This window comes from Anastrepha obliqua, chromosome 3 (assembly GCF_027943255.1).
Source record: "Anastrepha obliqua isolate idAnaObli1 chromosome 3, idAnaObli1_1.0, whole genome shotgun sequence".
In the NCBI taxonomy this organism is placed as follows: Eukaryota; Metazoa; Arthropoda; class Insecta; order Diptera; family Tephritidae; genus Anastrepha; species Anastrepha obliqua.
The window spans coordinates 51,864,532-51,876,621 of record NC_072894.1 but is presented as its reverse complement, the minus strand read 5'-3'; the positions used below and the strand labels follow the sequence as shown (position 1 = coordinate 51,876,621).

Below are 12,090 nucleotides of genomic sequence, written 5' to 3'. Positions count from 1 at the left end.
TTTTGCAACAGACGCGCCTTTCGCCTACGCCAGTCACCTGTAGCGTCTCTTAATGATATCACATTTTTCTATAAACTTTATTTCATTCATTCAAATATGCAACCATGCACGCATGCGTACATACATACATATGCGTTTGAGAATTGGATGCTTAAAAATTATATGCACTTAGAAAATTTGTGGCCTAATTGTGGCTGCAAAATATTTATATAGTTTGGTAGTTTCCGTGACTCGATGTTTATCTTGTGTGAAGTCTTTCGTGAAGTTGGTGGAATAAGTGGAATTGTACGCAGCTAAAATAATTGGTTACTAGCCGAAATATATATTTTCCATAAACCTAAATACTTTATAAACCACAGATAAAGCTTAAGCGAGGACAATTTTTCAACTTGTGCCTTTCCAGTTTCCTTTTCACTGCACTGCTTCAGTTTGCCGTGCTTTGTTTGTGCTGTTTCTTTACGTGCAAGCATATCAGGTATGAAGAACCACTTGTGCCCGGTAAATACTTTTATTTCGGTACGCTATAACTCAACTAAATTTATTTTACTCATTTTCTAAATTTTTTGCCCGCAAGTATTTCAGCAGCATTTGTAGTGAATCATATGTATCGAAGTCGTCGATATTCCTTCTGGATGAAGTCATATTTGTTGGGCGTGGCATAGCAAGCGGTACAGGTAGTAATTCAGGCATGACGGAATGGTGTGTGATTAAGGCCTGAAGCGTGGAGAACTCCTTGCGAAAGCCCTAAAAACATGTCAGGTAAACAAATTTAAGTTAGTTTCGACTTAGATGAAAATGATTTTTTTTGAATAAATACTTTTTAATGAAAATCATAAGTTTATTTAATCCTCTACAAGTGCCTACCTTAATTTTGTAACCACGCGGCGTTCGCAAAATAATATAGTTGACTGTTTTTGGACCTGGCGGCGATGGCACGCGTAGCGTTAATGCGAAACAACCTGGCTTGGAGGTGCTTTTGCGCACCAAAAAGGCACCAGGGCTTTTATTAGTAAGCACTTCGACCGCTATGTCACGTGAAATGCCCGCCTGGAACCAGGAGGCATCCTTCAGATCAGCTTCAACGGCTTCGTCCAAGGCATCGGATGCGGTGGCAAGGGTGGTGTTTGTGATGGAGTTCGAGGTGTTGTCGGAACACATTGCCGCCGAAACTGTATTGGTGCGCAGGCGACTAGCAAATATTTTGGGACTGGAATTCGCTGTTCGTTTTGTTTTTGTTTGTTTGAGAAAGAAAATAAAGAGAGTAAGATTTGTTAATGAAATGTGCAATCGAATTTATTATTTGTTTATTTCGAGCAAAATTGATTGTTTTTCAGGAGATGCACTACACATACACCTAACATGTGATCGTTAGCCCTCTAACGCACAAATTTAAGCCGATGCTAATTAAGAATATATAGTATACTTTCCCTTCATTCTCTCATTATATTTTAAGACTTCCGCTAAATTATTTTGGGAAAGTAAATTGTTTGGGGAAGATTTATTTGGCTGGTCCGGTTTGAGTATTTTTCCAAAATTAATAGGAATTATTTAGGTTTGAAATGTCTGCGTAAAAATGGTCTTAACTGTCTCCGCGTTTTGATTTTTGCGAAAGAAAATGTTGGCACCTAAATTGTCCAATCATTGACCAACCAATTGAAATGGTTGAAAACAAAAATATTTGCAATGACACCTTAGAAGTCGAATAGTACAAAGTAGCGCAATCATCAATTTTGTTTTTGAATAATTTTTTTAATCTTTCTGCCGTTCAAAACTATTTTAATTGTATTTTTGAGAATTTTGTAGATTTTTTATTTGTTTTGAGGTTTAGAAATGGAATACCCTTGAGTCAAAAGTCAACACTTTCGGCACCTGCTCTTCTTTGATTTTCATCGAGGTTAAAAAGCTGCCGAAGCAGCCCAGGACATTTACGACGAGTATGGTGCAGGTGTAATAGAAGAGTTTACAGAACGGAAGTGGCTTGCAAAGTTCAAAAATGGCGACTTCGACATCGATGACACGTCACGCATCGGAAGGCCTTCTGAGTTCGATGAAGAACGTCTCAAATCACTTTCGAAGAAGAACGCTCGCTAATCCGGTCGGGTATTGGCGGATCGTAATCCATCCATTCAATGGAATCAATGGCTCAACGAAAAAAAAAAGAAAGTCGCCTTCAAATTGCTTCTCAGCTTCTCGCCCGCAATAGAGCAACACGCGGTCATAAACAGTGCTTTCTGTTCCGAATCGTCACGGGATATGGGAAATGGTGCCTATGTCTCAATATAAAGCAAAGAAGAGAGTGGGTGGCTCCAGGAGATACGCAAAAGCCGAGAACCAAGCCGGATCTTTATCCAAAGAAGATCATAATATGGTTTTGGTGGAACTGGGATAGCACGGTGCGCTGAGAAATGCTGGAAAAGAATGCCACGGTTAACAAGGAGCTCTACATTGCCCAGCTACACCTCGTGAATGAGGCTTAACATCTGATCACAGTCAAGCAATACTCCTTCACGACAACGCCCAGCTCAACAACTTCTTTGACTTCAGACCATGCGATTTTTGACGAAACGGTTAGAAGAGGTTGTAAATAGCAACATCGAATACATAATTGATTAACTTGCAGATATAAGTATTGTTTTTTGTTTAAATAAATGTCTTGAATAAAAACGCTATGAACTTATTCCCTAACAGAATATTTGAAGAGATCTTTATTTTGACCTTTACGCATTACATTGCTTCTCAGTTTGTACACTGCCGTTGTCTGGTTCATAAGTGCCAAATGCGATTGACATCATTTGCAAAAATTAGAATTCTCGCAATAGAATAGAATGATAATTTTGCGCCACCTTGTATAACCAGAATCAAAATGCTGAGCGAACTTCATCGGGTGGAGTGTCATCGTCGGAACAAGATGAAAATGAAATTCACATCAAATGCAAGCAGATGAACTCCCAAATTCTGTTTATATATTACTTCAAATCCAGATTCTGTTGAATTGTTTAAGATTTCCTTAAACCTATCTTCAAAAAATGACATGAAATATTTTTCTGTATTGCTTCTATTGATACAATTTTTAGATATTTTAATGCAGTTTTTTAACCTTAAACTGTTTTTTGATATGAGGTGATTTTTTAAAAAAGTTTCTCAAAAACTACTTATTTTTAAATCGGTCCAACTCACATAAATCTTATTCTCACGACCTCCGCAGTTTTTACATTGTTGGATTGTCACTCAGAGTTGTACTTCCCTATTAAATTCTTTATTAGTTACTAATTTAGCAAAACAGTTCAAAAGCAAACGTTTTATGAATTTTAATGCACTTGCGATTTATGAAACAAAAAGGATATCTTAGGTAATCACAATTCTGTGTAACTGATCCAACTTTGTGAAAATTACTTCAGTAATTTTTCCTGTGTTACATAAAATTATTTGTTGAATTATTTATAAGTATACCTGAGATGTAAAGATTTTTAATTACCTTCATTGAGAAAAGGATATATATGAACGCCACAGTGACACAGGAGATCAAATCATATTTATTGAATCTGCTCCTGGAATTACCAAGGCGTTTAACAAGGCTAAACATGCAGATGAAGATGTCAATTGCAGGCTAAACAAAGAAAGGGCGTCATTCGGACGAATGCATACGGTATGGAAGAGTGCGCAAATCTCCAGGAGCACTAAACTACGAATATTCGGCTCTTCTCTAAAGGCAGTTTTGTTGTACGGAAGCGAAACATGGCTGGTCTCTAACACAATCACACAGTGGCTACAATCCTTCATCAACAAGTGCCTGCGCATCATCTGCAGAATATTCTGGCCAAACACCTTCAGTAACGATGCCCTGTGGAGATTAACGAACGAGGAACCCGCTCTTAGGCAAATCAAACGCAGAAAGTGACGATGGACAAGTCACACACTGAGAAAACCACCAGATAGGATCATGAGGATGGCACTTGGCTGGAATACGCAAGGGAGCAGATGTCGCGGTCGACCAAAAAACACTTACAGAAGTGAACTAGCAGATGCCAACATCTCTTGGGACGGTGCAAGAGCAACAGCACAGAAACCTGTGCGATGGAAGAGTCTTGTCGAGGCCCTATGCTTTCGAAAGGAGTGAACAAGGAAAAGAAAAAATATGCACCGATAAATGCAATTACAGTGATGGATTCTTCTTCTAAATCTAGGATTACTAGAAATAGCATTTGAAAAACTACCAGCATAACAGCAACAATACTAAAATTATGTTGCGATTGAGCTGTAAAAGCAATAACTTTTCTGAATATAATTTTGGCTTTGCTATGCTGCAGAACCTACAGCACAGCACACATAGATTTTTCGTTTAGCTGTACCTTGCAACTTCAAACAAATTAACCACAGCATAGTTTCAGATTGTTCCTTGTATGAATATATTGTGGCTTTAGCTGCGGAAAGACGACAGAATAGCGACAACAACACTGCTTTGCTTTCACTAAAAACTGGAAGTAATTTCAAATTCTGATTGCAAGATATAAGATTACGAAATGGACTAGTTGCTACCAAGAAAATTTAGTAAAATGGAATGAATGTGATTAGGTTTGAAACTTAGCTGCACCTACTATGCAATTCAGCGTTCACTAAGCAGTTTTCTGGCCACGGCCACCAAGCGCGTGTTATTGTGTGGGGGCATCGATTTCATAAATTTGCAGTTAAGCACATATGAACTATTTATATTTTATTTTCACCGTAAATAATAAAAAACTGATTTTCACTCACCACTACTCGTCTCACGTAAATATCGCTTCTTCAAATTGAATTCGCTGTTGTCGTTCAGATTTACAGTGTCCAACATGGGTATAGCCGTCAATGATTGTCGACAAGAATCACCAAATTTGCTCGCAATAAATTTCTCCGGCTCAAAAGCTTCCTCATTAATATAACCATTCGAGTAAATTTTATTGCTCGTCGAACTGTTCAGTTTTGAGTTGTTCAGTGTGTTAGGTGCCGTGTTAGTTGGGTCAACACCCACTAGCGGGCGTGATTCCTCATTCGAACGCAACAGCCCCATGGTTAAACGTTTGACCTGAAAGATATGTAAAGAAAGCGTAAAAAGTTATTAAATCGCCTCAAAGTATGTAACAAATTATTTAAGTAGCACTACTGCTTTTGTCAGCGAGTTTTAAAGCCGGCATTTCTAGCTGCTTACATTTTAAAGTTATCCTTGAACTTCAGAAACTTAATGCCGACATGCGAAAACAGGCGCAAAGAGTACTTGGCTAAAGTTGAATATTTGAATTGTAAGCACAAAACAGTGCGACGCGCTCTTGTAAGTCCTTGGCAAAGCCGCAAAAATGCACTCTTTCACTGTTCGGAAGAGTTAAAAATGCAGAGAAAAATGTTGAAAGCGGCAACCGAAAATGTGCAGCATAGGCGGGGGGAAAACGAGTGTTCGCATTGAAGTGTTCAAGTTTAAGCACAGTCTCACGCGCCGTAAAGTATGCTATAATTTTTTGTTGCCACCCATTTTTAGCGCCCTTACGCATTATTAGTATTTTTGTTTCGACGCGTTGTATTGCATCCAATGATTTTTTTCCAGCTTCTCTTTTGTTTTAAAATTTTCTGTTATATTTCTCTTTTTGTAGACTGTGGTCTGCTTAACCGCCTTCAGTAGTACTTAATACACAACCAAACATTTGCGGGCGAATAAATTTCCGGCTGTAGAAATTTATTACCAAAAACCATAGCTAACAAACTACCGCACAATGGGATTAATACGAATACCTGTGAGAGGTGGAAGGGCAATGGTGCGGTAAGCGATGGAGGGAGGAGCTATAAATGCAAAGCGAAAAGTTTTTCTCACTCAACCAGACGACACTACCGCCACCACCGCTGTCACTACTTTGCCTACTTTTTTCAGAGGCTGGCTAACGGTATGGTTTTACCTGAACTTACTTGGTGGTGCCACTTCAACCAATAACTTTTTTCTTGTTGGCGCCCTCATTTTAAGTTTACTTGTTTTTACATGACTGCGGTCTAGTCACAGTTTGGCGGAAGTAACTGTGACTGCACTTGGAAGAGCAAAAAAAAAAACCAAAAAAAATTATTTGACTTAGCCGTTGCTTACGCTTTTAACTGGCATACCGCCACCTCTGGGCCGGTGGCCATTTTGGCAGACTACCAGCTGCAGTAGCATAGTTGGCTTGTACATGATCACCATTTGGTTAGTACCGGGTTCGATGCACACCATGGCAATTAAAAAGCAAATGACGGCACAAGTTGATTTTTCCAACGGCAGCATCTCGGCAATAAAAGGCAAGCCTTCAAATTTATTTTTGCTCTTTAATGACTCTTCAACGTAAAGACGTACAGCACACTTTAGAGCAGAAACTTGGCCAAGCACTTAGAGCATTATTGCATGCGTCTATTATATGGTATACCCTCATGTAGTGGTATATACGAGTATAAAGTACCTACCTACCTTTTGTTGAAGTTCAGCACTAGGCGGTGCAACGTCTTCTGGTTGTCAGATGCGGATGCAGTAAGTGAAGGCGACAATAATAAAATGGCTTAAAGTAAACCCGGTGAATTCAGTGAAATCTGTGAAATCTGCAGTTTTTACTATTTTGGCTTTGCTGTTGCTGCACCTCACGACAATGCAATAATTTAGTGGCATTTAGACAAATGCTGTTGCAGCGGCACTGCTTTTGAGCACTCCAGCCGAACTTGAAAGGTGGGTTAGAAAGTTGTGCGAATGAGTCGTAGCGAACTTTTTGAGGTCAGTGGCTTTGATTTAAATGGTCTGAAAGTCAGCAGATACGCTGATTGCATATTATCCTCAGTAACTTTTGTTTTGTGAGTATTAAATGATGGTGCGCTTGCAATGGGTAACTATTTAAAGCTTACATCTAAAGATAATTAATTTAAATTGCATGCGCTTAGTAATATTCTTATAAGTAACACAGTGCTCAAGTTTGTGTGTCGCAGGACTCAAATTTGGATGAAAAAATTAATAATCCGAAAATTATCTTAATAAAAGAAGTTTTCGAAGGCCTGTTGTCAGATTTTTTCTACTTGAACGTGATCTTAAGACAGAGGAAGAGTCTGGATGGCATCCATTTTGAAATTTGATGAGTTTCGAATCACTGATAATTTTAACAAATACTAAAAATATTAAATATCTACTAGTTCGTCGATACATATATAAGATCAGAATTATTTTGCCGCATTTTTGAAGAAGGCTTTTGAAAAAAAGATATTGCCTAGTTATTGAAATCGCTAACCATCAAAGATGCAATTTGTTTGTGTTAGTTTCGTGTCAACTAATGCCTGAATTATGGAGATATGTTGGCAACTTGTTTTACAAACGGAGATCTATGACTCTCATGATGAAGATTTTTAAATTTTTTTAACCTCACTTCGTTTTAAAATATTGGAACAAAAATCGAAAGAAATAAATGATTTGCAAAGTTTACAAATCGTTACACCAGAAGTAAGTTTAAAAATATTTTATAAATTTTTGCAAGTTGAAGCTTAAGATAATTTTTACCCTGAGACTTTGTAAGCGAAATAGAGCTGAAGAAAAATTGCCAACTTCTAATTTAGGTCACCGTGATTGCTGCTGAGAAATTATGAACAGCAAGTATTACATAAAAACAAAAGGCCTTTGACAGCATCTAAGGCAATTCAGGCTCGCAAATGGGCTGAAGAAAATAAAAGCAATTTTTTGCATACATTTGCACTGCAAAGCCTGTCAATTTGAATAGAATTGAATGCAGTAAAACAATTAATTGCCATTTCCGATCTGGAAGCTATATTTCGATCGGCAAAAGTCAAATGGCTAACACTGGTGCTAATATCATTAAGTGGAACTACCTTCTTTTTTATGTAATGGAGCGATTTTATGTCAAGTGAGCCAAGCATTTTGGGTATTGCCATCAATTTTGCTGAAAATTGGTTTACTCGAGGGCCTTAGTGTAATAAGAACTAAGCTGAAAACATTTTGAAAAAATTTATAAATTTAAAGTTTATTCAATGTAGAAAATTTTGTTAACAGTTACCTAAAGTAACACATATTTGGATCTTTTGTTGAGTTTCTTGAAAATTTGTTGTAGAAAATTTTTGGAGAAAAAGTTTTGGCATTTTTGAAAAAACAATCCCTTGCTCTCATTTGGATCGGTTTGGACTTACCGTACAAAATTCTGTGGATGCGCTACCCAAAAATACATCAGCTCTACTCAACGTACAGTAGACAGTACTCTCCAGCTACAAGCAACTAAGGGGTGTTCTCAGGGGGCTCTTATCACACCTCCTTTGGAGGCTAGTAGTGGACGACCTGCTTTACTTGCTGACTAGCAACGGAATCTGCTCTGAAGGATACGGGGATAACGTTGTAATTATAACGATGGGTGAGTTTGAGAGCACGCTTTGCGACATATTGCAAAGAGGTTTAAACCCAACGAAAATATGATGTGCTGGGGTGGGTTTAAATACTATGTGATCAATTAACAGGAGTTTTTTTCATTGGCGTTTTTTTTACAGATCGCGCGCGAGTTGTGGCAAACTGTCATCGTGGATTTGCTGAACAGCGTTTGGCATTTCATCATGGAAAGACTCACACCGTAACAACGTCTACAAATTGTTCAACTGTATTATGAAAATCAGCGTTCTGTTGCCATACAGCTCGTGAAACAATGACTTTATTGAGAAGTCATTTCGGATAGCAGCTAATTTCACGTTTAGGACCTGTGAGTTGGCCACCAAGATCTTATGATATCACACCTTTGGACTTTTTTCTTTGGGGATTCGTGAAGTCCAAGGTCTATGCTGATAAACCAGCTACGATTGAAGCTCTGGAAGCCAACATTACGACATACCAGTCGAAATGCTCGAACGAGTGATTGAAAATTGGACCTTCAGAATGGACCACCTTAAGCGTAGTTGCGGCCAACATTTGAATGATGTCATATTCAAAAAGTAAATGTCAAAGAATGTCTTTCAAATGATAAATAAAGGTTTTGAGCATAATTTACATTTTTTTTTTTTTAACTATTGAAAAAAGCACCTCATGATTGATCACCCTATATAAACGCGACCAACACAACCATTATTCCCTTCACCAGGAGTGATTGAGATCAGCCTGATGGGATTGCTATTAGATTGGGCAGCGAAATTTAAGTACCTTGGCCTTGTCTTGGATACTAAGCTTAACTGGAAAAGGCATGCTGACGCAACCTTGCCCAATGCAATAAAGACTCTCATGATCTGCAAACGTCTTTCGGCTGTAGCTCAAGAATCCTTAGACGCATGTACATCATGATAACGCAGACAATGATAATATATGGAGAGCTTGTTTAGTCATCGAGAGCTGCTCTCTCGATAGTGCGGGCAGCGCTAACTAAGCTTCAGCGCCATATGGACTTTCACTACAGCTGTGATGGAGCGATGGTCGAGCTGACACTGCTTCATATAGCTATTTAGCAAGCGTCCCCTTTTGAATGTCACTAGAGAAGCTACACAGCTACCCAGCTAAAGTCATCAACTCCGAAAAGAAGTTCAGAATTTAACTAAACGACGAGGTAAACTGGAGTATATTAGTATTTGAAAGAAAGCTCTAGGTGTACAGGCAAAAGAGATTTAACAACTCATAACTCTCTTCAAGGAAACACTTACAATACTCACGGGCATTCTCAGTTGCCATTGCAGACTGCGTAATCATCTGAATATGATCGGGATATGGTCAATTGGTTCATGTCGTTTCTGCGACCAATCATAGGAGACTCTAATGTAGCTTATCCTGGAATGCAGAAAACAAGGTTCAGACATCTCAGCCATTTGCAGCCAGAAGAAAGGTACATATGCTCAGTCCAACCCAGCACTATTTTAAATTTAATAAAGGAAGATTGTCTGGATGAGGTACTGTGATGAGTAGAGGCCATAAAAAGTCATGAGGTCAAAGTACAATATATACCTATATATATATAATTGGCCCTTTTTGGGTGTTTGGCCGAGCTCCTCCTCCTATTTGTGGTGTGCGCCTTGATGTTGATCCACAAATGGAGGGACCTACAGTTTCAAGCCGCCTCCGAACGGCAGATATTTTTATGAGGAGTTTTTTCATGACAGAAATACACTCGGAAGTTTGCCATTGCCTGCCGAGGGGTGAACGCAATCAGAAAAATCTTTTCCTTAATTTTGGTGTTTCACCGAGATTCGAACCAACGTTCTCTCTGTGAATTCCGAATGGTAATCACGCGCCAACCCATTCGCCTACGGCAGCCGCCGAAGTAAAATCCTCCAATAAATCTAAATCTAATTTACGCAACATCTACGCAACAAAACAGAATTTTGCGGAGCATAGTAAACGCACCATACTACATAAGGAACACCGACGTTCGTCGAGATCTTGGCATACCAACCGTACACCTCTCAAAACTTTTTGATTCGACTTGAATTCAAATACGTACCGTGAACCAGTGAGAAATCAGTGCAAAATACTGCAGTAGCGTAGCACCAGTACGCAAACGTATCTTATCGTTAGCAGACCGATACCCAAGGATGATAGAATTTATGGTTTGTTCATCCAAAGCTAAATTGTGAGAGAATTCTGTTGGCCCATTTCACATGTATTCTTACGCTCTTACGCAAGAAAGTAACATGAGTAATGGCTATGCTCATTTTGTCGCAAATCACCAATACAACCGCTGCTGATCTCTGCCGTAAATAAAACGCTGTAAAAACCACTGTTACGTCAGCTATTCGCTACGTGCTAAACGTACATTAGAAAGCAAATACACGGTTATTTTCACGATATATGTGCTCATATCTTTTCTATTATTATGAAACAAATCTTACCTTCAAGTTAGTTTTTTCGAAATAATTAGAAACGCGGTTTTAAACGGTATGAGAACTTCTATTTTCTTGGTTATCAGCTAAATGTACCTATAACCCACACCGATAAGTTCCGCTCTGCTTTATTATTTTTTTTTACTTCATGCCTAATTTTTCGTGCCAATATTCATTTAATTTTCATACCCATTTCCGTTTGAGTTTCTGCACAATTTGTTGGAATTTTATGGTTTGTGACTTACAATTTCACGGTGTTGCACTTGAAATACGTTTGCAAGGGACATCTAGCAGCATTTATTCACAAACATTTATATGCTTTTCACTTTTTCCAACCATCCAATTTCTGGCTTTCTATTTGATATTTTAATGCCGTATCCCTATTTATACGGTTGTATATTTGCGTATTGATGTATTTACTTGTCGGATAGGCACGAGTGCACAAATGAAAACAATTTACGAAAATATTTTATACATTTCAGCTTCATTACTCATACGCCACAGCGACAGATACACTCAAATGGGTGTAATATATTTGTATGTAAATATACACAGAGACGAAGGAATACGCCACATGGATGAGAATTTGTTGATTAAAATGGAAGCATAAAAATTATATTGCAAAATATATTCATAATTGATGTATTCGAGTTGCCACAGTTATATTGAATATCGAGATAGCTCAAAAGAGAGTAATCAAATTAACACTGGAATCATTGCCTGCCACACACTATGCCTGCACTTTGTAGTGTTGGAAGAAGTGCTAGGCAACTAAAATTTGTAAAATTCAAACCTTTTTTAGTGAAAACATACTTCTTTTTTACTTTTAAATTTTACCAGTTAGCATAGTGTGGCAATCAATAAAGTCGTATTGTGTAATTGGTGTAGTAGAGAGTTTATCGAAAGCCTGCGGTTGATCAAATACAAGGTAATGTAAAATCAGTCACCCTATTAGAAGATGTGTGATTTCTGTGAGTAAAATAGTTCGTTTTTATTTAGTAAAAAATTATTCTAAAACCAGTTTGGATGATTAATTTTGCGCCATCTGTTGCAATATTAAAACATGTCTTTTGTTCAATAATTATAGTACGCTTGATAACTATAGCGCAAGGACTTATTCGCCACGTTTGATAATTTTTTTATTTCTTATTTAATTTTAATAATTTTCTATTAAAGTGTAGCTAATTCTCCTAAAGCAAACGACATAGACTGAGCTTTAAATTTTGCTTAAATTAAAAAAACAAAAATTCAAAGAATGTTCACAAAAAAGTC

General features: G+C 37.9%; 1 protein-coding gene across 1 annotated transcript in view; it reads right to left on the bottom strand.

The window, feature by feature from the left end:
- Positions 1-214: 214 nt before the first annotated feature.
- LOC129241439 (EGFR adapter protein-like) overlaps positions 215-12,090 on the bottom strand; it is a 41,746-nt gene continuing 29,870 nt past the window's right edge. The window contains exons 3-5 of the mRNA XM_054877740.1: positions 4,753-5,059; positions 865-1,217; positions 215-744 (exon numbers count right to left, since the gene is read on the bottom strand). Coding sequence (XP_054733715.1) covers positions 544-744; positions 865-1,217; positions 4,753-5,059 — 861 coding nt within the window. The 3' untranslated portion in view covers positions 215-543. The remainder of the gene's footprint in view (positions 745-864; positions 1,218-4,752; positions 5,060-12,090) is intronic.